Genomic DNA, 26,643 nt, shown 5'->3' on the forward strand with positions numbered 1-26,643 from the left:
AGAGAGAGGGAGGGAGGGAGGGAGAGAGAGAGAACTCATGCACAGCAGCCTCTATTTCTTTTTAAATAAACTCTTCAATCAAGCTGCCCCCCCTTGCGTATGCACGTGTGTACAAGTTTTGCGGCTCCCAGTGTTTTCTTTTCTCTGGGAAATGGGTCCAAATGGCTCCTTGAGTGTTTAAGGTTGCCGACTCCTGAACTAGACACAGGGACAGTTTTTTCCCCCTCAGGCCATTATTCTGCTGAACACCTAATTCTCACAGCGCTGTCTAATGTCTATGTGTATACTCTTTCTCCCCCCCCTCCTCTCTTGTCCAGGCCTGAATCCTGACTGATATGGATTCAGATAAATTATATTCCAGTCTGACGTAGCAGTTACCAAATATTATGATGAGAAACAATTTTTTTTCTAGAGCAAGTACAGAGAACAAGAGCTATCAATACCAGCAAGTTCAGTCCTAATACACTTGAACATGATAATGCATTTAAAAAAAAAAGAAAAAGAAAGCCATCCTCTTACCTTTGTCAAGTACTCCACTTTTAAGTTATCTAACATCAAGTTCTTCTGAGAAAGCTCGATTTTCAGCAACTGGACATTATGCAGCAGTTCTTTCCTCTCTATAAGTTGCCTGGTAATCTTGACAGTACCTTCCCGGTCTTCAGACGAGGACACGTCGTCGGTGGGCAACGTCGTTTCTAAACTAATATCTTCCGATTCCAAAGAGCTGGATACGTTTACTTTCTTGGGATCCCTAGAGCTTTTCCTTGACATCTTCTAGCAGGATGTAAAAAACCTTCTCTTTAAAATTGTACCAAGCTTAAAAAGTAAGCAAAAAGAAATAAATTTAAAAAGAGAAAGCAACAGTAAAGGAGACATTTTGTTTAAACAGTTTCATTTCACTGTGTAATAAGTAGAACATGTCAAGTATAAAATTCTGTCTAAAACAGGGGTAAGCAACATCTTGGCTCTTTTATGACTCGTGGACTTCAACTCCCAGAATTCCTGAGCCAGCATGGCTCAGCTTGGAAACCTCTCCCTTTCCCCTCAGCATGGCTAGCTCAGGAATTCTGGGAATTGAAGTCCACGAGTCATAAATGAGCCAAGGTTGCCTACCCCTAGTCTAAAATAAAAACCATTTTGTGGACAGCTACACACCTATGTCCACATTCGCTGGCACCTCCTTTCTTCACTTGATGTATTTTTAATCAAAAAGAGAAGAAACTGGCATCTTGCAGGCAGAATGCCAGACTCAGTTTCAACCTCCTCTCCCCCCCTCCCGTGGGTCTCCAACTAACCCCAAACTTTTCTCAGTATGTAGCAGTAACATACATCGTCCAGAGTCATTTGTTGAGATGTGAGGCTGTCGAAATAATAAAGATGGGCAGCTGTAACCCAATATGGATTGTAGAAAGAACATACCTACTGTTCTTTATTAAGGGGTGAATGTACACAATCGCTCCTTTTGTTACATTTTGTGTTAGCCGAACTGCACATTTATCAAACTGTGCCTGATTTGTTCCAACAAGCACCATCTTCTCATATAAACAATGCCCTCCAATTCCTCTTTCAATTAGGCGATTGATTTAGCATGTTACCGAAACGTGCTTTCAGATCAAAGTGAACTTATTAACTCATATCTGTATGTTTTTATTTCTTGGGACTAGAGGCAGTTTGCATTATACAAAAGCCACAATCTATTAAAAATAATAATAATTAAAAGCCCCAACTTGATAGCTTTACTGCTTAAATACCTACCCAACTCTACAGTTATAGGTCACATTGTACATGAAGGCATTACAGTTACAACAGCAAATCAAATCAATCATTATAGCCACAAACCACAGTTAAGTTCAATTTTATGAACGCCTCCTGTTTCTGAATGTTAATGAAACAAAGGCGATCGTTGTTGATTTTAGAAAGAGCCGGCATAGTCACACTCTACTTTGTATCAAGGGTGCAGCTGTGGAGGCAGTCAATACTATTAAGTACCTGGGAATGCAGATAATTAACAATCTGACTTGGTCTCTGCTATCTTTAGTGAAGCATTTGCATTTCCTGCATCAGACGAGAGCACATTTTTCTCCTTCTGTTCTGGCCACTTTTTACAGAGGTACGACTGAAAGCATTTTAACAAACTGCATGCATCTTTAGTTTGGTGGTAGCAATGCCTCGAATAGGTTCACCCAGAGAGCGGTAAGGACAGCTGAGAAGATTATAGGAAGATCCGTTCCCGTAATTCAGGATACTGCTTATAAGTGCTACCTGCTTAGAGCGTGGAGCATTGTTAGATACCCCACACACCCACTTCACAGTCAGTTTCTGTTGCTGCCCTCTGGGAGGAGGTTTCAAAGTATTTATAGTAGGACTACTAGATTATGTAACAGCTTTGTCCCTTATGCCATCAGTCTTGTAAATTGGCAGGATCCTTTTTTCCGGCCATGTATATTTTGTGCCATACATTCAAACTTAGACTCTAATGTTTCTCTACATCATACATGTATGTGTGTGTGCACAATGGTATTTTGTTTAAAGAGCTGAATGCAACAGACTTTTTAATATATGCTGATTAGCGTACATTTAAAGTGACACTAAAGCTTTTTACTGTATTCTAGTCTTTGGCAAGGTTCGGATGCAATGGGGAAACCTGCGGCTTCAACCTTTATCTGACCACTGGCAAATCCAGGTCAGACTTAGGTGATCTCTCAATGCCACCATGCACCCAAAGGCAGAGACGGGCACCAAATGTCTCCATTACATTAGCTTCGGATTTAACGGACCTTTTCCCTCCTGGGGTCCGTTAAATGGGATTGGCAGCAAATTGGGGGGAGCGGTTCCCTTCCTGTCCGGCCGGGCTTACCTGTTCGATCTCTCCGCTGGGGCGCTCGACAATCACCCTTCTAACAGTCCCGGTCCTCGAAAGGCGCCTTACGGAACTCCCTTCCACTCGCCCTGGCGGCGGACGGCAAACGCCTTCCGCTCGGCCTGAGACCACCGGCAGGAGGATTGCGCAGGCGCGGGAGCCGGCACCGCCTCGCCCTCCGTTGCAGCCATAGCAACGCAACGCTACGTTCGCGCGCGGCCGTCGAGACGGCCGGCCAGAGCGGCGGAAGCGGAAGCGGAAGCGGCGCTCTTCTTTCCCGCTGGGCTTCGGTCCGAACGGCGGCATTCGCGGCGGCGGCGGCGGGGCGATGCTGACCTCGCGCTCCTTCCTGAAGCGCACGCGCGGCGGCGCCGTGCTGAAGGTGGTCCGCGAGCACTACCTGCGCGACGACGTGGCCTGCGGGGTGCCGGCCTGCCCGCTCTGCGAAGGGGAGGTCCCCCAACGCGGCCTCCAGGCCGCTCCCAGCTGCCCCGCCAGCCCTCTGGTCCCGCGGCCGCACTATCTGCTCTTGGACACCAACGTGGTGCTGCACCAGGTGCGCCTGGAGGCGGGGTCTCCCTCGGAGAGCTTCTCCGCGTGGCCTCTTTTCCCAGGTTGACTTCTCTCTCCCTCCTCCGTCCGCCTCCTCCTCCCTTTTCTTCTCTTCCTCCTCCTTCTTTCTCCTCCTCCTTCCTCTTTCCTCCTCTTCCTCTATCCTCCCTCCTCCACAGATCGATGTGCTGGAAGATGCGGCCATTGGGAACGTCATCATCCCACAGACAGTCCTACAGGAGGTGCGGAAGCGCAGTGCAGCCGTCTACGGGCGCATCAAGGACGCCATTGCTACCCCCGAGAAGCACTTCTATGCCTTCACCAATGAGCATCACAAGTGGGTCCCGCCAGCTTGATGCTACCAAATCTTACCTCTTACACTGCAACGCCTTGGGACCTTTAAGAGGCATGGACGCTAACTCCCAGGATCCCCAGCTGTCTTAGGAATTCTGGGAGTTGGTGTCTAGCCCAATTAAAGCCCAGAGGAACCTTGCTTTATGACAGTGGTTCTCAACCTTTTTAATGCCGCGACCCCCAACCAGTCGTGAGTCGAGGACTCCTCAACCGGTCGTAAGTCGAGGACTATTCAACTGGTGCAGCACCGTTTGCAGACTGGGACTTTTGGCGGGCTCAGCAGGGCAGAGACAGCCTGGACAATTCCTATTGGCTTTTGAAAGCCAATAGAATTAGACTCTATTCAAGAGAGTCTATTCTATTGGCTTTCAAAAGCCAATAGAATAAAAGGGAGTAGCACAGCTAAGGAAAAGGGGGAAAAAATGGCGGACTGCATTGTTTGGCGACCCCCGTGAAATGGTCGTTCGACCCCAAATGGGGTCCCGACCCACAGGTTGAGAACCACTGCTTTATGAGATAATGTGGAATCTTTTCTTGGATCCTAAACTTCTTATCTGCTCAAAACCATTTGCTGCAAAGGTGCTGCTCAGTCATGGTGTGAAGGCAGAGTTATGGGTCCTGCTCTTCCTATGACTGACGTGCCTATGAATAATTTTTTTTACTTTATTTCATATCTATGATATCTTACCATCTCTGCATGATGGAAAGCTATCTTTCTGACCAGTTGGGAATTAGGAGGATCTGCCTTTCTTTTCATTCTAATCTTTTTACTTTGATTACAGTAGTGGCCAAAATTGTGGAAACCTTTTTGGAAAATTGTACAGTAGAAATGCCACCTTTGGTTAAGTTTCCACCCATTTTTCTTCTAATTTCTTTATAACTGCAGCCTTGTTCACTTAATAATATTTTACATCGCTTTTTGGGCAACCAGTCAACTCTTTGCACCATTACTTTAATTTTATTACATTTTACAAGCTCACTAAATGAAAGAAAAAAAAAACCCAACCAACTTGATAGCGATCACATAACACACTGACAAATGTCCTCCTCTCAGCTTCAATACATGACATCAATAACTGATTCCTACTCTGATCTGATTGGTCATGCCAAAACAAGATGACACCTGATTGGCTCTCTAAACATTCATGCTCATTGGCTATAATCAGATGAAGGAAAGCTACCTAATATTAACCTAAGCAAGTTGTGCTTCCTTTATCTGGTTATTTGGTTATAACGTTTCATAGAATACAGTACTCATAATTGAACAAAGTATGTTGCATTACATTCTTGATTAAATTATCTTTCCATTGATATATAATTTTATGGTACTACTCCCCCCAAAAAAAGTAGTGCTATTAGCCATCAAACCTCCAAAATACACTTTTCCCAAAAGGTTTCCACAATTTTGGCCACTACTGTAAATGAAATAACATAAAAGTGCCAGTCTAATGCCCGATTTCTGCAATTGCTTGATTTGCATTGCCTGGCACAGATGTTTTGGCAAAGTTATGACTGTTTCCTAACTTTTTTCTTGCTGGTCCACAGATCTGTGGTTCGTGAAGTCCACTATTTGGTTAATGCGTTACTACAATATTTTTGACTAGAACCCAGCAGTTTATTCTTACACTGCATACGTTTGACTCTGATTTGGAGTTGCTGACTCACAGGATTATTTCAATCATTCAGCTGTTAGAGATCAAGCAAGATTTTCATCAAAGCGGTGCAAATTCCTCTTATGGCACTAAAGCCCGAAGAATGGGTGCCAGCTTGAGTCTTTTGATGTGCTGGTACATTAAATGTTAGATGAAATGGTCATTTTGAGCTCCATTTCACCCTTAGATGGCTCTCCCACAATTCATTAGTGCTCAGTAGCTTCATTGGTCAATGAGGTAGGGCCGTGGTGGCAAACCTATGGCACATGTGCCACAGGTGGCACGCAGAGCCCTCTGTAGGCACACATGCCATCGCCCCAGTCCTAGGCCTTCAGCTGGGTTTTATAAAACCTTTTCGCGTTAGGCTTCTGTCGCTGTGTGCAAAAAAAAAAAAGGTTCAATCAATCAATTTCAACTTCTGGCGGGAAAAAAAAGATCTCGCAAAATTGGAATTGATTGATTGAACTTTTTAGTCCCACCCAGTATTCCGTTACCACCGCAGCCATGCCCATCCAATGGGCCATGCCCACCCAATGTGCCATGCCCACCCAACGATACATAAGTGGGTTTTAGGTTTCAGTTTGGGCACTCGGTCTCTAAAAGGTTCGCCATCACTGAGGTAGGGGGACGAAGGGGGGGCATTGTTTTTACTGAAAAAGGTATAAAACAAATCAGGGTATGTTTTTCATCTCTAAAATGTCCCTCTGGGTTTCTGTTTCCAGAGAGACCTACATAGAACAAGAACGAGGAGAAAACGCAAACGACCGGAATGACCGAGCCATTCGAATTACAGCCAAGTGGTATCAGGAGCACTTCAGAAAATCACAAGGGGAAGAAAGCATCTTGGTCATCTTGCTGACAAATGACCGCAGGAATAAAGAGAAAGCTGTAGAAGAAGGAATAGTCACGTTTACCTGTAAGTCCGGCCTTCTGACCTTTCCTGACTACGGATAATTTCCTAAGAGCCTCAGAAGGGCCCAGCTGCGTCTGACAAGGCCTGCTTTTTCCTTCTCGGGGATGGCTGAGCAAATCTTCCTCTTGGGCTTCAAATGCTCTCAAGAATTCTGGGAACCAACCTCCCCCTTCAGCTTATCTTCCTAGTGTCCACTCCTCTTTTATTTTTTTAAAATTCCATACATTCATTCTTTTGAGTGATAAATGTGTCCTGGTGCCTCGCCTGTTGCCCCCGAAGGAGACTTTCTGCTGCGTAAATGATTTTCATTTCTTAAAGTGCAAATCTTGGGCTTTTTTTTTTTTTTAGGTGAAGAGTACGTAAAGAGTCTAATAGGCCATCCTGAACTTATGGACCGGCTTGCTTGCCTGAATGATGAAGAGGTATGTTTCCAACTGCCAGAGTTATCTTTTGCTCTCCTGAATTTTGGCAGTAGGGTCTATAACGGGTCTTCGACCTTGGCCCTTTGATGACCTGTGGACTTCAACTCCCAGAATTCCTCCAGCCAGGCATGCCTGGCTGAGGAATTCTGGGAGTTGAAGTCCACAGGTCATCAAAAGGCCAAAGTTGAAGAGCCCTGGTCTATAAGGAGACTGAAAATGCCATGTTCCCTTCTGTGTTGAACCCCTAGTTGCCACAGTGCAATGGACACTTTACATGCAAATATCTCTTACAGAATGAAATTGAAAGCAGCAAGATCATTTTTCCAGAGCATCTCCCACTCAGCAAACTGCAACAGGGCATTAAGTCCGGCCTTTACCTTCAGGGCACCTTCAGAGCTAACAGAGACAATTACTTGGAAGCCACTGTTTGGATTCACGGGAATGATGAAGAAAGAGAGGTTGGTTTGGTGCATTGATTGGCTGCGAATTTCTTTATTAGGAAACCGGAAGCTTTGTGGGAATCCCAGGGATCATCTTCTCTGAAATCTTGTGTGTTCGAATGAAGAGTAAGGTGGGCACAGAAAATATGCATTTCTGTGCGAGGTGTCTCTTAAAAACAACCATCATGGTCCCCTGCCAGTTAAGGATCAGAAGGAACTTGCTGGCATCTTACTATTTCTACCAGCTAACATTGGCTTCTAGATTTAGGGGCCTCTTAAGTTAGTTACAGTAGTGGCCAAAATTGTGGAAACCTTTTGGGAAAAGTGTCCAGTAGAAATGCCACCTTTGGTTAAGTTTCCACCCATTTTTCTTCTACTTTCTTTATAACTGTAGCCTTGTTCACTTAATACTATTTGACATGGCTTTCTGGGCAACCAGTCAACTCTTTGCACCATTACTTTAATTTTATTACGTTTTACAAGCTCACTAAATGAAAGAACACCAAAAAACCCAACCAACTTGATAGCGATCACATAACACACTGACAAATATCCTCCTCTCAGCTTCAATACATGACATCAGTAACTGAATCCCACTGTGATCTGACTGGCTTATTGCCAAATCAAGATGACACCTGATTGGCTCTGTAAACCAGTGGTTCTCAACCTTTTTAATGCCGCGACCCCCAACCGGTTGTAAGTCAAGGACTACTCAAACGGTCGTAAGTTAAGGACTACTCAACTGGTGCAGCACCGTTTGCAGAATGGGACTTTTGGCGGGCTCAGCAGGGCAGAGACAGCCTGGACAATTCCTATTGGCTTTTGAAAGCCAATAGAATTAGACTCTATTCAAGAGAGTCTATTCTATTGGCTTTCAAAAGCCAATAGAATAAAAGGGAGTAGCACAGCTAAGGAAAAGGGGGAAAAAAATGGCGGACTGCGTTGTTTGGCGACCCCTGTGAAATGGTTGTTCGACCCCAAATGGGATCCCGACCCACAGGTTGAGAACCACTGCTCTAAACACTCATGCTCATTGGCTACAATCAGATGAAAGAAAGTTACCTGATATCAACCTAAGCAAGTTGTGCTTCCTTTTTCTTCTGGTTATTTGGCTATCACTTTTCATGGAATACAGTACGGATAATTGAACAAACTTTGTTGCATTACATTCTTGATTAAATTATCTTTCCATTGGTATGTATTTTTATGATGCTACTCCCCCCCCAAAAGTGGTGTTATTAGCCATGAAACCTCAAAAATACACTTTTCCCAAAAGGTTTCCACAATTTTGGCCACTACTGTAGACCTACAAAGAGCCCCTCTGAAAGATTTTTGTTTTAAAGCAGTGTTTCTCAACCTTGACAATTTTAAGGCATGTGGACTTCAACTCCCAGAATTCCACAGCCAGCAATGCTGGCTGTGGAATTCTGGGAGTTGAAGTCCACATGCCTTAAAATTGTCAAGGTTGAGAAACACTGTTTTAAAGGTAGCGGGTCATCTTCAATAGTATCCACTTTCTAGCTGAGGTCACCGGGTATTTCTTTAGCTCAGGACTTTTAGAATGCATCTGTCTGTATGTCATCTCCCAAGTGCAGGTAGTTCTCGACTTACAACAGTTCGTTTCGTGACCGAAGTTACAACGGCCCTGAAAAAAGTGACTTATGACTATGTTTTGCCCTTAGGACCGTTGCAACATTCCCATGGTCACGTGATCAAAATTCAGATGCTTGGCAACTGGCTCGTACTTAAGACAGTTGGGGTCATGCGATCCCCTTTTGCGACCTGACAAGCAGAGAGTAAATGGGGAAAACCAGATTCACTTAACAACGGTGTTCCTAACTTAACAACTGCAGTGATCCACTTAACAACTGTAGCAAGAAAGATCGTAAAACGGGCGAAATTTTACTGAACGAATGTTTCACCTCAGCCACACAGATTTTGGGCTCAGTTGTGGTCATAGGTTGAGGGCTACCTGTAGTATGGGTTTTGGTACCTCCGTCTGATGGTTTGCTTCCCATTAAGGTAATAGTCCAAGGGCTTAAACACTTAAATCGCGCTGTGCATGAGGATATCGTAGCCGTGGAGCTGCTGTCCAAAGACGCCTGGGCTGCACCGTCCTCTGTGGTCCTGCTGGACGACGAGACCAAGAATGAGGAAGAGGATATTGAAAAAGAAGAGGAAGGTCAAAACGATGTAAGGCAGCCTTTGTCTCTGTGCTTTCCCTTTTCATTCTTGCAATGAAATCTGTCCGTCGGTGGTTCTGTTCAGAGGCGAGGCACAAGGGTGGGCAACCTTGGCTCTTTTATGACTTGTAGACTTCCAAGACCCAGAATGCCTGAACCAGCCATGCTGACTCAGGAATTCTGGGAGTTGAAGCCCACAGGTCATAAAAGAGCCAAGGTTGCTCACCCCTGGCGCTAGGGAATTGCCCATTTGCTGTCAACCTGGGAAGAAGTTATCACCCTTTTTGGAAATGGGGCAAAATAATCATAATAATAAAGTTGGACGGGACCTTGGAATCATCTAGTCCAACCCCCTGCTCAGGCAGGAAACCCTATACCATTTCAGACAAATGGCTGTCCAGTCTCTTCTTAAAAACTTCCAGTGTTGGAGCATTCACCGCTTTTGGAGGCAGGTTGTTCCACTAGTTAATTGTTCTAACTGTCAGGAAGTTTCTCCTTAGTTCTAGGTTGCTTCTCTCCTTGATTAGTTTCCATTTGTTGTTTCTTGTCCTGCCTTCAGGTGCTTTGGAGAATAGCTTGACTCCCTCTTCTTTGTGTCAGCCCCTGAGATATTGGAACACTGCTATCATGTCCCCCCTCGTCCTTCTCTTCATTAGACTAGACATACCCAATTCCAGCAACCGTTCCTTATATGTTTTAGCCTCCAGTCCCTTAATCATCTTTGTCGCTCTCCTCTGTACTCTTTCTAGAGTCTTAATTTTTTTTTTACATCGTGGTGTTGCCCTGTGAGCATTTCCTCTCCAAAAGCAAAGGTCTAGCTTTTATGTCTTTGAAGCTGTACCTGACTGTATTCTTCAGAGCCTTATTTCTTTAAGTGTTAAATCCTGCCCTCCCTTTAGGAGGGAGCTTCCACGGCTGAGAGAGGACTTGAACCCAAGTCTCTCTTGGGCCAGTCTTATTCCCATGGCATTCTGTAGGCTGGCTTGGCCTGCTTTTGAACTTGTGAAGGCCAAGAAAACAGAGCAGACCAGAAGACGATGGAAGTTTATTCACTTCCACTGTTGGACAACTGCAAACTTTTCTCGGAGAGAATTTGATTTGGCACGCAGACCTTTACTCTTTTGAAATACTTTGGGATTGTGAAGGCTGGACCTCTTGAAGTCCAGCTCTTGCTGCATACAGTCCAGTCAGTTCGGTAACAATAAAGGCCAGAAACCATTTGCATTTTTATTTTTATTTTTCTGGCAGGAGTAGAAACGCCCAGTAAATTCCTGAGGTTGCCTAGTGCTAAATCCACACAACCAGCTTTATTGCGGGCTGCAGAGAACCCGGGTTCCTAAGAAGCGTGTAAATGTAGGAAATGATGTCATAATGTCTTGCTGACCTGGAGTTCTTGCCTTTCCTGCTATGGAAGGCAGTTTGTTTGGTTTCTCGGTGGTTGAAGGAATCCCCAAATCCAGCCTAACCTGAGATGTTGTGAAATGTCCTCTGAAGCCTTTCCATTGTAATCAGCCGTGACTGAACCCTTTCAGCAGCAGACCTAAGAGAGAGAGCGGGGCTTTCCCATGAGTTAGATTTTTATTCCATTGCCATTCACCATCTACTCCCACAAGCAATTACATTAACAAAATGTCTCATCTGCTCTACCTTCCTGCTTTCTCTCGAATTTTTTTTTTTTTTTATAATTCAAGTGCTTTTGAGATATTCTGTTTTACACTTGTTTTAATGAGTGTTGCTTAGACTGAGTGGCGTGCAGATGATACAAGGGCAGGATACACCATGTCTTACAACGATTGAGTGTAATAAAATATAACGTGTTTCCCCCGAATATAAGGCCGGGTCTTATAAGAGCCGAGGTGGCGCAGCAGTTAGAGTGCAGTACTGCAGGCCACTTTAGCTGACTGTGTTCAGCAGGTCAGCGGTTCAAATCTCACCGGCTCAAGGTTGACTCAGCCTTCCATCCTTCCGAGGTAGGTAAAATGAGGACCCAGATTGTTGGGGGCAATGTAAATATATATATACATTGCTTACTGGTGTACACCGCTTAGAGAGTGCTTGCACTTAAAAGCGGTATGTAAGTCTCATAAATAAATAAATAAGTCTCATAAATAAATAATAATTTTTGCTCCAAAAGATGCATTAGGGCTTATTTTCCGGTTAGGTCTTATTTGGGGGGAAAATACGGTACTAAATGTGTCCTTCTGGCTGAGGATCTTAAGTGGGGCTTATTTTGGGGGTGGGGCTTATATTACGAGCGTCCTGAAAAATCGTGCTAAATGCTTATTTTTCCGGTTGGGTCTTATTTTTTGGGGGGGGGGAACACGGTAGATTGAAAGGCTATAGAAATCTAAGTGATTCGAACTACCTGTTTGTCCACGTGATTCTCAATTGCAGCTATATGTTCTTAAACCCTTAGCCGAAGACTTCGGTGAATGCAGCCATGTTACGCCCAACCGGCAGAGTGGTGGGGATTATCAAAAGAAACTGGAGACCGTATTGCGGCATGCTGTCTAAGTCACGCATTAAAGAGGTAGGAACAAAGAAGGTCGTCCCCTTGATTTGGCAACTGTTCGCCACTGTAATAAAAGCCATTGTCCTTGCTCTTTGCCAGGCCAGGCGGCATTTATTCACGCCAGCTGACCGAAGAATTCCTCGGATTCGGATAGAAACCAGGCAGGCTTCCATCCTCGAAGGGCAAAGAATTATTGTGGCCATTGACGGGTGGCCTAAAACGTCCCGATATCCTAACGTAAGTTGGAAATGAAACATAGTGAGGCTTAGTAGTTGCTGAAGATGAACAGATAGCAATAGACTCATGCACTGCCCCATAGTGCTTTCACAGCGCTCTCTGAGCGGTTTACAAATATCAGCATATCGACCCCTAACAAGCTGGGTCCTCATTGTTCCGACCTCGGAAGAATGGAAGGCTGAGTCAACCTTGAGCCGGTCAGGATCAAACCCCTGGCTGTGGGCATAGGTTTGCCTGCAGTGCTGCATTCTAATCACTCCGCCGCTACGGCTTTTATCGTTGACCCTTTGCAAGAAAAAGCAGAAGATGTGTAGTCCAGTGTTTCTCAACCTTGACAATTTTAAGGCATGTGGACTTCAACTCCCAGAATTCCACAGCCAGCGTTGCTGGCTGTGGAATTCTGGGAGTTGAAGTCTCCACATGCCTTAAAATTGTCAAGGTTGAGAAACACTGGTGTAGTCAGATTTGGCTGGCAATCAAAATTTTGCACTTGTTTTAACGATTGTTGCACTTGGTAATTGTTTCGAACGGGAGGCCAGTCAGGAGAGGCCAGGGTGGTAGGCTAGTAAATTGGGAGGGAGGAGAAATCTTGGAAAAAGATAAGAGAGAAGCCACTTCCGTATTCGTGCCACAGAAAGTGGCACGAATGCCCAGGTGGAGCCACCAGGAAAGGAATTTTTTTAAAAAAATCTCTGGACAATCTCTGCCTATAGATCTCCTTTTTGCAATTCTCCTTTTTTTTTTTTTTTTCCAAACCCAGCTTGAATTCATCACTATTGTTATCCAGTTTGCCCTGGAACTCAAGTCCTTCTTGTCCTGGTTCCAAACCTTCAGCAAAACTCAAAAATTACTAACAGCCCAACCTGTAAAAGGTCTTCCCGATAACACAGAACTCTGCTGTTTTCTAGAATTTAGAGCAGTGATTCTCAACCTTTTTAATGCTGCGACCCCCCAACCGGTCGTAAGTCGAGGACTACTCAACCGGTCCTAGGTCAAGGACTACTCAACTGGTGCAGCACCGTTTGCAGAATGGGACTTTTGGCGGGCTCAGCAGGGCAGAGACAGCCTGGACAATTCCTATTGGCTTTTGAAAGCCAATAGAATTAGACTCTATTCAAGAGAGTCTATTCTATTGGCTTTCAAAAGCCAATAGAATAAAAGGGAGTAGCACAGCTAAGGAAAAGGGGGAAAAAATGGCGGACTGCGTTGTTTGGCGACCCCCGTGAAATGGTTGTTCGACCCCAAATGGGGTCCCGACCCACAGGTTGAGAACCACTGATTTAGAGCTTCCCTTCTCCATCAGATGTAGGATGGCCTCTTAAAAAATACTATTCTGTCAATTGTCTTTGTTATTCTTTATCCCCCATCCCCCCGCCCAAATCTGCTCTTTTTCATAGTTCTGATTAAAGTGTACATTGGTTTCAGGGACATTTTGTAAAGAATTTGGGAGCAGCTGGTGATAAGGAGACTGAGACCGAGGTCTTGCTACTGGAACATGACGTCCCTCATCAGCCCTTTTCTCAAGAGGTTCTTAGTTTCCTGCCACAGATGCCCTGGAGCATCACTGACGAGGTAGAGGCCCAGCATCCTCCAGCAAACCCACCAACTTTCGCATCACCCATGCAGTTTTATTCCATCGCAGGTCACACTTCATTGCCAAGAAATGAAGTCTGTAAGAATGAAGAAATGTGTTTTATTTCCTGCCTTGGCCCAAAGGTTTTTACCCATCTAGCTGTGGGAGAGTTTTACCTCCAGCTTCACGCAGAATAAAATGAAATTCAGTGTTGGTTGCCATTGACTTTTACTTTATTTTCTATTTTCTGCCGACAGCATAATTCGTTTATTTTCTGGTTTCTAGTTTCTGCCAATTAAATTAGCATGAAATAGGCATCCGCCTCTCCTCTTAGAGTCAGCACTTGTTGTAAGTGGTGAGTTATTGCAGGACATTGTGTTTCCTTAACGCCTTTTTGTAGGGCATCCTTTTAATTTCGTCTTGTCTTTGTTGTTTTGCGTGGTAATTGTTTTGTGTGTGTTCTAAGTTGCATTTTTCTCTTTGCATAGAGTTTGCGTAACTACTGAAATTGTCTACAAGCCCCTGGAAGAATTTTGTGGCTTCTAAGTCATATATAAAGATGCCTTTACTAGACTTTAAGGTGCCACAAAATTACTCTGTTGGTTTTAGGGAAACAGAACTGGCCTTCAGCCGAATGTAATCTGTACAGGTAGTCCTCAAGTTACCACAGTTCGTTTAGTGACCCTTCAAAGTTACAACGGCACTGAAAGAAGGGAGTTACGACCGTTTTTCAGAGTTAACGGCCATTCCAGCATCCCCAGGGTCCCGTGAGCAAGAATCAGATGCTTGGCAACTGATTCATATTTGTGATGGTTGCAGTGTCCCAGGGTCATGTGATCCTCTTTTGGGCTTTCTGACAACCCAAGTCAATGAGGAAGCCGGGATTCACTTAACAGCCATGCCAGTCACTTAACAGCTGCAGTGATACACTTAACAACTGTGGCAAGAAAGGTCGTAAAATGAGTCAAAATTCACTTAACAAATGTTTCATTTCACAACAAAAAATTTGGGCTCGATTGTATTAGACTTAGATCAGGGGTGGGCAACCTTGGCTCTTTTATGACTCGTGGACTTCAACTCCCAGAATTCCTGAGCCAGCATGGGGGAACTATGGCCCCCTCATGACTCGTGGACTTCAACTCCCAGAATTCCTGAGCCAGCCATGCTGAGGGGAAAGGGAGAGGTTTCCAAGCTGAGCCGAGCTGGCTCAGGAATTCTGGGAGTTGAAGTCCACGAGTCATAAAAGAGCCAAGGTTGCCTACCCCTGACTTAGACTTAGATTTAGACTTAGAATAACTTTATTGTCATTTTAGATGTACACTAATCAGCATACATTGAATTGAAATTTCATTGCACTCAGCTCTCAAAGGGTAACCACCTCCCATATACACTACCTAAACATGACAAAAAAATTATGCATACACACACACACACACACACACATATGAAACAGATAAACAACACAGTCTAGTTCAGATGTATGTGTATACATGAAGAGAAAAAAAAGAATCCTGCAAGTTTACAAGACGAATAGCATAAGGAACAAAGCTGTTGCAGAATCTAGCAGTCCTGCTAGAAGTAGCAAGTCTTGGTGTTTGTTTTTTTTTTTCACAGTACTTTTGCCAATGACATGAGCTTCTTTTTGAAAATGAACTTTCAGGATATGAAGCAGAGAGAGGACTTGAGACACTTGTGTGTGTGCAGTGTGGATCCTCCTGGATGCACCGATATCGATGATGCGTTGCACTGCAGAGAGCTGAAAAATGGAAACCTGGAGGCAAGTGCTTTTGCGGTCTTTGAAAGGCACCCGGTGTGCATTTTCATCTTTTTATGAAGCTCTTCTTCAGCATCCTGATTTCTTCCTGCAGTGAAGGAGCAAAAACATCAGGGATAGAAAATGGGATAAGCCTGGAAGGAATAGCGATAGCACTTAGATTTGTATACCACTGCGTAGGGCTTTACAACAGCGGCCCCCAGCCTTTTGGGCGCTGTGGCACAGTTCCACGGAGAGTGGTTTTTCTGCAGACCAGGGTGTGTGGTTTCGCACACTGCCTGCATCCTATGTGTGTGTGGATGGGGCTTCGCTGGCTTGCGTGGCCCAGTTCTTGGCAGGCTGCAGCCCCAGTGCTGGTCTTTGCGTTACAGCATTCTCTGTAAATGTCAGGGCGGTTTACACTGTCAGCATATTTTCCCCAACAATCTCGGTCCTCATTTTACCGTCTTCGGAAGGATGGAAGGCTAAATCAAACTTGAGCCAGTCAGGATCAAGTTCCAGACTGGCAGCAAGATCACTTTATGCACAAAACATGGAGGGACATTTCGATCCCCACAACGGACGAATGGCTGCAAAAGTTGATGACAGTTAAATTGACTGCTTTGATCAAAGAAAAAAAATATACGTATTTTTGTTTCTACTTGGAAACCGCTTCTGGACTTTATGCTTGAGGTGGGGAAAAAAAATGAAGTTTTGATTTTGGGTTTTGCTGATTAAATAGATTTGTTGTCATAGAAATGACTAACACTATTATGTAAAAGTAAAAAGTTGAGGTTTCATGGTACTGTTTTATTCTACTGCACTAGAAGGAGTTGGAAGTCAACGCCTTTTTTTAATTTTTTCCCTTCTTTTCTACATTTCTCTTTTCCCACATTTCTCCTTTCCCCTTTCCTTCCCTTTCCCCCCCTACTATTTGCTTTTGTATTTTATATTATAAATGAATAAAAACTGTAAACATGAAGGATCACACTCCAGAGTGTGGACAGTTAGTCTGCCATTCTGCATTCTAACCTCTTGGAAAAGATAGCAAAAGAAGATAACTTCACACGATGCTCTTGAGACAGTTAGGAATTCAGGAAAAGCTGTAAACTTTCCTAAATGCTAAAGAATCTCTCTGTTTTCCAGGTTGGGGTACACATTGCAGATGTCAGCCACTTCATCCGCCCAGGAAATGCTCTAGACCAAGAGTCAGCCAAGAGGGGCACCACCGTGTACCTGTGTGAAAAGGTAACTTTTGGAGAGTGGTTTTCTTCTCTTGCTTAAAGCGTGGCTCCCACCCCACCTCCTTGAGTAAGTGGGACGCAAAGCTCCTGTTGCCCTTGTGTGTTTCATTGTTTGAATGACTGGGAAAGGATTACATTTGTGCTTGTCTGACCATCTCTGTCAGCTCACTTTGGAAGTGTTTACAGACCACAATGCCATTTCCGTTTCTTGCAGAGGATTGATATGGTTCCAGACCTGCTGAGTTCCAACTTATGCTCATTAAGATCCAACGTGGACAGGTAATTGTTAAGAGGCCAGTCTTGAGCTGTTGCCTCTCCCATTCCTTTGTAGATTGGAAGCAGCTTCATTAACAGCACAGGTGTCATGGTTCCGACAGATGAAACTCTTCAAAAGAACTTTGAGGCATTGTTTACCTAAAGAATCTTTTATTTGAGTAGCATAATATCGGCACTTACATAATCGAAGCCAAAAACTGAATTCCCCTCTCCTGGGCACATAGTATCAAAGCATAATTCCCTCCTCCAATTAACTGTCATAAATCACATTCACCAATTAGCTTGAAGCCCACCAATTCTTTATCAGCTCTGGGCTCAATAACCTTGATTCTCACCCTAAGTTTAGTGTTGTTATGTCTAGCTAGACTCACATTCACATCCCTCCCCCAGCATCTAACTCTAAAAGCGAAAGGGAAAAAGATGGCTACATTTCCATCTGTTGTCAATGCAAAACACCCGATGTTAGCAGTGTTGACAATAGGGCTCTCCCAGTGGTTGCTTTTCCCCCAGAGGTCCAGGCTCAGCCCCTAAAGTCAGTGGTATTTGGGGGCTAGGAGGTGCTGTGATAGGGAGGGGTGGAGCTTAAAGGAGGGCACACTGAAATAGGATGGGGGGGGGGAAATGTCCTTGGCTGACTTGTGAACGTCTTGTGGTGTGCTTTCCTTTTCTGTCGGTAACTCTCTTCCTTTCCTTAGGCTGGCCTTTTCCTGTATTTGGGAAATGAATCAGAATGCTGAAATCTTGGCGACGAGATTTACCAAAAGTGTCATTAATTCCAAGGTAAGAGTTTAAAACGTCCGTGGCTGTTTAGAAAACCCAGGGCTGAGATAATTGATTTTGGACTTGGATGAACTCTGAAAGCAACTTGCATTCATTAAGGGGATATAAAGAAATAAAGTAGAAATACTGAATGTCCTGCATTCAGATCTAGATTGCACACCCTGAAAATACTCTTCCCAAATTGAAATTATTTACTCAAGAGGAAATCCTTCATTAAACTATTCGAGGAGAGAGACCCAGACAAGAAGTTTGGCTATTTCTTCCATGCGCTTGTTCTTTTAAGAGTCAAACCTCTTTAATTTGTTTTTATTTTTTATTTTTAAAGTAAGTTTCTGTTCCATTGATTAAATGGTTATTCTAGTGGACAAGAAAGCAACGTCTATCATTTGTGTAACACAAATAACATACACTACCATAAAAATGGGAGGTGCAGAATGGCAGAATGGAAATAAAGTAAAAAGAAATGGTGGTGTATTTCTCCAGTCGCACATTCGATAGCCTCAGGCTATGAGGTCTCTAACTGATATCAGAAATCTCATGTTTGACTTTTGTCCCATTTAAATCGATTTCCTTTAGAGATTCTCCTCTTTCCCTACATTCCTTGTTTTCCTTTTGTTTTGTTTGTTCTTTGAAGGCCTCCCTTACATATGCGGAGGCGCAAATGAAAATAGACTCTGCCACGTTGAAGGATGACATTACTATGAGTCTGCATGGGCTGAACAGCTTGGCCAAAATCCTTAAAAAGCGTCGGCGAGAAAAAGGGTAGGTAGTTCAGGCTATGTGTAACGAAAAACAGTTTTTCTTTCATGACTTGTTGCAATCCTTGGGATCTGACTGGCAGAGAGAGAGAGAGAGAGAGAGGGAGAGAGGGGGGGGGGAAGGAAGGAGGGAGAGAGAGAGAGAGAGAAAGAGAGGGAGGGAAGGAAGGAAATAAAGAAGGGAAGGAAGTAAGGAAGGAAAGAGGAGAGAGGGAGCCAACCAACCAGCCTCAGAGCATCCTTTGGGCATTTAATGTGATTAGACCAGGGAAATAAGTTCACTTCTCTGAGAGGCATCAGAGTCCAGCCACTGATGATCTCCTGGGATCTCAGGGTTTTGCTCCAAATGCTCCTGGCAAGGCAGAGTGTCACTTGTGAATGAATCCATGTGAATCCAGATCTCCGAAGGCAGGAGGGCTGGTCGAGATGTGTATCTGTCTTCAAATGGATCCACTCTTCCCACAGGATTGCGTGGTGGAGCTGCTTCACAATAATGGTAAAGATCTGTGTCTCTTGTGTAAAACGTTTGCTTTGTTCTTCTTGCTTTCTAGGGCTTTAACTCTTTCTTCACCTGAAGTACGATTCCACATTGACAGCGAAACCCACGATCCGATTGATTTGCAGACGAAGGAACTCAAGTGAGGATCTGCCTTTTCTTTTAGGGCAGTGGTTCTCAATCTTTTTAATGCCGCGACCCCCAACCGGTCGTAAGTTGAGGACTACTCAACTGGTGCAGCACCGTTTGCAGACTGGGGCTTTTGGCGGGCTCAGCAGGGCAGAGACAGCCTGGACAATTCTTATTGGCTTTTGAAAGCCAATAGAGTTAGATTCTATTCAAGAGAGTCTGTTCTATTGGCTTTCAAAAGCCAATAAAATAAAAGGGAGTAGCACAGCTAAGGAAAAGGGGAAAAAATGGCGGACTGTGTTGTTTTGCGACCCCCGTGAAATGGTCATTTGACCCCAAATGGGGTCCCGACCCACAGGTTGAGAACCACTGTTTGAGGGGATCGATCGGTCAGGTCCAGAGGGTCCTTCCTCCTAAATCTTTAGGATGCCATTTCCTAATGATGTTCGGGATCACCCTGGTATGCTGAAGTCATAATAACATGGTTTAATGCTAGGCGTGAACCAGGTCACTGTGAATTTTAACCCAAATTGTAGCCAGGTACGACATGTGAGCCCAGCCATTTGGATAGTCTTATTCAGGATCAAAAGAGGAAGAGCATCCGTGACAAAGCAGTGAATATTGTATGCTTGGTTATTGTCCAAGGAGCAGTTTTATCATGCTCAGAGTAACCCTTCTGCTGTTCTCGTATTGACATCATTGGAGGCAGCCCCAAGTTAGAATAGAATACTTTATTTGGCCAAGTGTGATTAGACACACAAGGGATTTGTCTCCGGTGCAGAAGCTCTCCGTACAGGCAAAGCAACAGAGGAGTAATAATAACCATACCAACGATACCAGATAGATACTCTATCTGTTTAATATTTAAAAATTAGACCTAAAGGGAAAAAGAAAATTAATTATTATGAATATGTTTGATTTATTGATTAAGCCATAATGGTTTTGATTTATTAAAGGGGATATTGTATCATTAAGTAGATGGTTTAGTAGGGTGGGAAATAGATAACTTTTAGGAAATAGAACAAGATTATATTCAAATAGATAAAATGTGTATTTTGGATACTAGATTTTATTATGAATTGAGATAAGGGAAATTTTGGTTACCTAAGGCTTGAAAATTATAAACATCAAAGATTAAATTGGAATATTGATGAGAAATTAAAAAATGGGTAAAAATTAATAACAGGATATGGATTGTCTATGAAGATTGAATGTAATTCAAATATGTTTAAGCTAAACATTTATTGATAAATATAATAATGATGTTTTCATTGAGTTGATATAATAAGAATTGTACTAGCTTGAATACGAGACAGTAAATGTTAAGGGAAAAAGAGAAGAAATATTTGGTGGTGCAACTTGAACCTTGTACTAAAAATTTTGTCATCAGACTATTGATTAACCCCGTCACCATGTTGCTTTTTAAATACCTAAATGTAAAATTAATTAAAATTAATTAAAATTAATAAAATATATTTTTTTAAATATAATAACGATACCAATAAGCGGGGGTAGTAGAGAAGATGAGAAGGATAATACTGTTACAGCCATACAAGATGGGTAGATATAGTTAGACATAAGACAGTTGACATAAGACATAAGTTGGCTGGAAAAGCTTGGAATGGGAGCCTTGATGAAGTTGCTAAATTGCAGCCATGCTTTACTGGTGTCTTGCTGTTTTCTTGCCCTGCAGATGAACAGGACAATCTTACAAGGTTTGAACAGAACCAGCAGCTTTCTAAGTGTGGTCTTTCCCAAACTGGATGCATCGCTAAACAATTACAAACACGGGAGGGTGCTTCCCATGGGTGCTGGATAGCCAGAAGGCCCAGATGCCTATGGCTGGCATCCTCAGATTGGCATTTTGCCACTGAGGTTATGAGAAAGGAGAAATTAGTGCCTCTGATTGGATCTGGGCAGCCCTTGATGCTTTTGCATTGTCCAGGGTACATGAAAGAAACAACGTCCAGTTACAGGGCCACGGTGTTCCTGATTTGGATGCTCTTGGCATTTTATCATTCTCAGTTCCTCTTCCTCAGAGCAAACAAATCCATCAAGTCAAGACTGGCTGTTTTCTTGGGAGTCTTACCAGCCCCCTTTTCCCTTCCTGCAGAGAGACCAACTCCATGGTGGAAGAGTTTATGCTCCTGGCTAACATCTCCGTGGCCCAAAAGATCTATGAGGAATTTTCAGAGCACGCCTTGCTGAGGAAGCATCCAGCTCCCCCACCCTCCAATTATGACGTCCTGGTGAAGGCTGCAAAGTCTAAGGCAAGCCGCTCCAGAAGGTCTTCGACTGGTGGGATGATGCGTGGAAGGCTCGGCACGTGTGAATGGGGTCCCCTAAATTCTTGCTGGCCTTTCCTGCCAGTAAAAGAGACTCAGGAAAAGTTGCGCCAATTGAGAAAGTTTCTCTCCCTTAACTTTGGCTTTGCATTGGTTTTAGAGGTGCTGGATCCGGTGAGATCCTTTGGTGCCTTTGTGTGCTGGGTTTCATAACCTTCCTTGGCATGGATATTTTGTGTGTGTGTGTGTGTAGGTCTTTGGTTATTCGTGTTTTCTCCCGCGTAAAATTGGAAGTGTCTTGGCGATGTTTTGACGAAGTCCCATTCGTCATCTTGAGGCTGGTGTTTTCAGCTTCGTGCTTCGAGGAGCAACGAAGCTGAAAACACCAGCCTGAAGATGACGAATGGGAGTTCGTCGAAACGTCGGCAAGACACTTCCAATTTTACGCGGGAGAAAACCCGAATAACCAAAGACCTACATACAAACACCCGCGAAAACCTCAGAAAACGTGTGTGTGTGTGTGTGTGTAGGTCTTTGGTTATTTGGGAGAAAACCTCAGAAAACATATATATATATATATATATATATATATATATACACACACACACACACATATATACGTACACACACACACACACACCTTTGAACTAGACTGATGTTTCTCTGTATCATATGTTTGTGTATGTGGACATATGCATAATGGTATTTTTTTGAGAGCTGAATGCAATGAAATATCATTTTAATGTATGTTGATTAGTGTACACTTAAAGTGACAAAGATATTCTATTCTATTCTATTCTATTCTATTCTATTCTCTATTCTATTCTTATTCTATTTGCATTCTATTCTGCATTTTATTCCATTCCGTTCCATTATCTGTTCTATTGTATTCTATTCTGTTCTGTTCTATTCCATTATTCTATTCTATTGTATTCTGCATTCTATTCTGTTCCTATTTGTGTTTATGTTTCTGTTCTGATTCTATTCCTATTTCTGTTCTATTCCTGTTCTGTTCTATTTCTATTCCATTCCATTCTTTTTATTCTGTTCATGCCTTGATATTTCACCATCAATATTTGCGATACTTACGCAAAATTCAACTGTTTTGAAACCCCATTTTCTGCTTCGGCTGTAGGGTTTGGAAATCAAAACTGATTCTGCAAAATCTCTGGCCGATTCCCTGGACCGAGCCGAGTCTTCTTCTTTTCCCTACCTGAACACCCTCATACGCATCTTAGCCACCCGCTGCATGATGCAGGCCGTTTATTTTTGCTCTGGAATGGACAGCGACTTTCACCATTATGGCTTAGCGTCGCCCATATATACTCACTTTACCTCTCCAATCAGAAGGTAGGGCCGCTTATGGGCTTACTTCGGAGCAAATATCAAGCCATTATATGGATTATGGTGCCTGATTTGATAGCCATTTTATTTAGTTATATATCATACTTCTTAGCTTCCCATCTCTCTCAATTACCTTACCAAGGCAAGGGCCACAAAACAGCATCCCAACGTGGCTTCAGTTGCCAGTGAATATTTAATTGCTATTTTGAGGTTACACAAAAAATGGGAAAGGGAAGTTTGTCCTTCCCAGCCACCCTTTCCAAAAGTTATTCCGTATGAACCGCCCAAAAATTCTGTTTAGCAATTGTCTTAATTTCTGTTCACGGAGGCTTAAGAGCCTCTGTGGAAAATCCTTGTTTGTAAAACTTTAACTCTTTTTGATTTGGGGGCGATGTACCCTAAAAAAAAATATTTGTGGGTTATTCTCAGTGAAAAATTTTCATTTATCTCATTGCAGATACGCTGATATTATAGTACATCGACTCCTGGCTGTTGCTATCGGGGTGGACAGTACTTACCCCGAGCTCACCGACAAACACAAATTGGCGGATTTGTGCAAAAATCTCAATTATCGGCACAAAATGGCCCAGTATGCTCAGAGGGCTTCCATTGCTTTCCACACCCAGGTGAATAGCCGTTCTCTGCTCCAGAATGTTTAGGACAGTGATGGCGAGACTTTTAGAGACCGAGTGCCCAAATTGCAACACAAAACCCACTTATGCATCATCAGGTGCCAGGTGGGTGTGGCCCATTGGGTGGGTGTGGCTGCAGTGGTAACGGCAGACTGGGTGGGACTAAAAAGTTCAATCAATCAATTCCAACTTTGCAAGATCTTTTTTTTTCCTGCGAGAAGTTGAAATTGATTGATTGAACCTTTTTTTTTTTTTTACAATGGAGGCGGAGGCCTAAAGCGAAAAGGTTTTATAAAACCCAGTTGAAGGCCTAGGACTGGGGCAATGGCATGCGTGCCCACAGAGAGGGCTCTGAGTGCCGCCTCTGGCACCTGTGCCATAGGTTCGCCATCACTGGTTTAGGAAATGTGGAATGTTAGAATCGGAGTCCCAAGGGCCCCAGAGAGGCTTAAAGAGCTGGCCACCCTTGTGTGCACTTGTTCACAGTATCACTACCAATCTGTTGCCAGTTGTCAGAATGCCAAGTAGTGTGGAGATGAGCCTATTATAAATTCAACGTTTGCAAGGGTTTGGAGTAGAGCTGGATCCGTATGATGGGTGTGTGTACGTGTGTGTGTGTGATTTTATGAAAGAGAGTTTGATTCTTCGGCGATGTCAACACGTGTTGTATATCAGCAGCTTACACTTTTTTTCCCCCGCCAGTTGTTTTTCAAAAACAAGGGTGAGGTCAGCGAAGAGGCCTACATCCTGTTTGTCAGGAAGAATGCCATTGTGGTCCTCATTCCCAAATACGGCTTAGAAGGCACCGTGTTCTTTGAAGAAAAGGGCAAGGCTAAGGAAGGACTTGTGTTCAACATGGAGGTACAGCTTTCTTTTGCAAAGGCAAAATTACTTTTTTTTCTTCTTAAAACACATAATATAGAATGGCAAAGGACTCTACGACGATTTAAGTCAGTGGTTCTCAACCTGTGGGTCGGGACCCCATTTGGGGTCGGACGACCATTTCACAGGGGTCACCAAACAACGTAGTCCGCCATTTTTTCCCCCTTTTCCTTAGCTGTGCTACTCCCTTTTATTCTATTGGCTTTTGAAAGCCAATAGAATTAGACTCTCTTGAATAGAGTCTAATTCTATTGGCTTTCAAAAGCCAGTAGGAATTGTCCAGGCTGTCTCTGCCCTGCTGAGCCCGCCAAAAGTCCCATTCTGCAAAGGGTGCTGCACCAGTTGAGTAGTCCTCGACTTACGACCGGTTGAGTAGTCCTCGATTTACGACCAGTTGGGGGGGGGGGTTGTGGCATTAAAAAGGTTGAGAACCACTGATTTAAGTGCAGGTAATCCTTGGCTTATAACCTTTTGCTTAGTGACGGTTCAAAGTTAGAATGAAAAAAGTGACGCAAGACCATTGCAGCCTCCCTATGATCAGGTGACCCAAATTCAGACACTTGACAACTAGCTCACATTTATGATGGTTGCAGCGTCCTGGGGGGGTCCCGTGATCGCCTTTGGCCACTCTCTGGTAAGCAAAATCAATGGGAAAGCCAGATGCACTTTACAACCGCGTTCCTAACTTAACAACTGCGTACCGATTCATTTAGTGATGGTGGCAAGAAAAGTCATAACTCAACAACTCGTCTGGCTTAGCTACAGAAAATTGGGGCTCAGTTATTGCAAGACAAGGATTGCCTATAGCGCTTCCTGAACCGAAAATATCAAATGTGCTCTTCTCCATAGATTCCTTCCCTCACCGTGGAAGGCACCACTTTTTGTACGTTCGACAAGATTAAAGTCAGCATCGTGCTGGATTCCTCCAACGTTCAGCATCAGAAAATCCGCATGACGCTGGTAGAGCCCAAGGTAGGTTCCTGGTTAACATGGATGAAGACTGTGGAGACGCACCTGAAGCAGCTCTTGGTCTCTTTAGGAACCTTACAGCAAACCCACCAGACAGGGAAGACCCAAGATGTCTTGAAAAGAAGCATTGGAAAGCTTTTTTTTTGGGGGGGGGGAGACCGTGACTTTAGTTTTAAAGGATGTTTTTGCTTACAGACGGAGGCCTCGTCATCTGAGATTTTAAAACTTGGGTTGATAAGCTAGTTTTTTTTTTAAAAAAAATAACCCAGATAACTCTCATTTCCTTAGTTAGGTTGAACATGATTTTCTTATTTTTCAGATATTAGGCTATTCCAGAATCGCTGCACAATCAAGTGGCAATAAAGAACCAGAAATGAAAAAGAAGAAACTGGGAAAGTAACTTCATTTTAGAAACGAATGATTGTTATTTGGTTAGGAGATAAATTATATTGGGGATGGGGGGGGGGAAAAGATTTTTTTTATATATACTTGTAGAAAAGATTTTTAAATTGCCCATTTTAAAAACCATCCCTGATAATAATATAGTTGCATATTCCTGCTTGTATATCTTATTAAAAAAATCCAACCAAACCTGAACTTCTGGGTCTGTCTACACAAGCAGGGAAAGAACACAATATTTTAACATTTCCCGTGACAAAGGAAAATAGGTACCACTTAAAACTTTTGCTGTATTTCAGCTTTTTCATTTGGAGGCACCTTTTAATTTGTCAGCAAAACAAAACCAGTTTCTAAAATCTTTTAAACTATTTGTCAGTCCCTTGGCCCATCTTTATAAAAAAAGAAAAAGAAAAAAAAGTGGTAAAAGGAGAATGATAAATAGGATTGAATAGATCAGAAGCACAGAACAGCCAGGAGAGGCCTTGTTAATGTTCACGTTTTCCAGACGATGAGGTTTTGTTTATTTCATGGTACGAAGATACTTGATAATGATTGAAGTATTTGGGATATGATGCTACTGCCAAATAAATCCATTTTAAAGAGAAGAGAACCTGCTTCCATTTTCTAAAAGAAAACAGGCAGAGCACAAGGAGATGAATTAGAAGCAGCATAATCTCCAAAGGGTTGACAGTTAAAGTGGTACGCTTCCGATTCTCAATTTGTGCTTCCAGTTTTCTAATCCACATCTCTCTTGTTACAGATAAAATTGCCAATCCCCAGTTACTTAATTAACTTATTTAATGAGCGCTGTAAACAAAATCCAGTTCCTAGCTAATTAGGAAGGAGGGATTAAACAGCCAAGGAAGAAAAGTTACAAGTAAAATGGGAAAATCTCAGCAATCTTGCCATGCAGCCTCTGAGCTTTTCCAAGGCAGGGCTGAAATATAGCAAAAAATAACATCACATTTTTTTTTAAATACATAGATTTAATACATGTG

General features: G+C 43.3%; 2 protein-coding genes across 3 annotated transcripts in view; one reads left to right on the forward strand and one right to left on the reverse strand.

Annotated features, from left to right (window-relative positions):
• Nucleotides 1–3,032, reverse strand: part of PIBF1 (progesterone immunomodulatory binding factor 1) — a 99,549-nt gene extending 96,517 nt beyond the window's left edge. The window contains exons 1-2 of one of the 2 annotated variants that reach the window (XM_039369725.1): nt 2,858–3,032; nt 520–816 (exon numbers count right to left, since the gene is read on the reverse strand). In XM_039369725.1, the coding sequence (XP_039225659.1) occupies nt 520–771 (252 nt within the window). In that variant the 5' untranslated portion in view covers nt 772–816; nt 2,858–3,032. The remainder of the gene's footprint in view (nt 1–519; nt 817–2,857) is intronic. The other variant, XM_039369724.1, reaches the window with a different exon arrangement.
• Nucleotides 3,033–3,121: 89 nt separating this feature from the next.
• DIS3 (DIS3 homolog, exosome endoribonuclease and 3'-5' exoribonuclease) lies at nt 3,122–25,837 on the forward strand. Its single transcript, XM_039369722.1, has 21 exons — nt 3,122–3,416; nt 3,592–3,749; nt 6,141–6,334; nt 6,680–6,753; nt 7,047–7,211; nt 9,216–9,386; nt 11,793–11,906; nt 11,988–12,125; nt 13,551–13,697; nt 15,359–15,475; nt 16,598–16,699; nt 16,910–16,974; nt 17,667–17,751; nt 18,386–18,513; nt 19,061–19,147; nt 21,248–21,404; nt 22,555–22,769; nt 23,221–23,389; nt 24,098–24,256; nt 25,127–25,249; nt 25,566–25,837. The coding sequence occupies exons 1-21, from the start codon at nt 3,189–3,191 to the stop codon at nt 25,644–25,646; spliced, it is 2,877 nt and encodes a 958-aa protein (XP_039225656.1). The 5' UTR covers nt 3,122–3,188; the 3' UTR covers nt 25,647–25,837.
• The last annotated feature ends 806 nt before the right edge of the window (nt 25,838–26,643 follow it).

Source organism: Crotalus tigris, unplaced genomic scaffold (genome assembly GCF_016545835.1).
Source record: "Crotalus tigris isolate CLP2741 ecotype Arizona unplaced genomic scaffold, ASM1654583v1 scf7180000021207.738513, whole genome shotgun sequence".
Classification (NCBI taxonomy): Eukaryota; Metazoa; Chordata; class Lepidosauria; order Squamata; family Viperidae; genus Crotalus; species Crotalus tigris.

Excerpts from the sequence above, each read along its gene's own strand:
- DIS3 (XM_039369722.1), top strand. The coding sequence starts at position 3,189 with ATGCTGACCTCGCGCTCCTTCCTGAAGCGCACGCGCGGCGGCGCCGTG. Across the intron at positions 11,907-11,987 it reads CTAAGTCACGCATTAAAGAG|GCCAGGCGGCATTTATTCAC; the intron begins GTAGGAACAAAG and ends GCTCTTTGCCAG. Across the intron at positions 16,700-16,909 it reads CCGTGTACCTGTGTGAAAAG|AGGATTGATATGGTTCCAGA; the intron begins GTAACTTTTGGA and ends CGTTTCTTGCAG.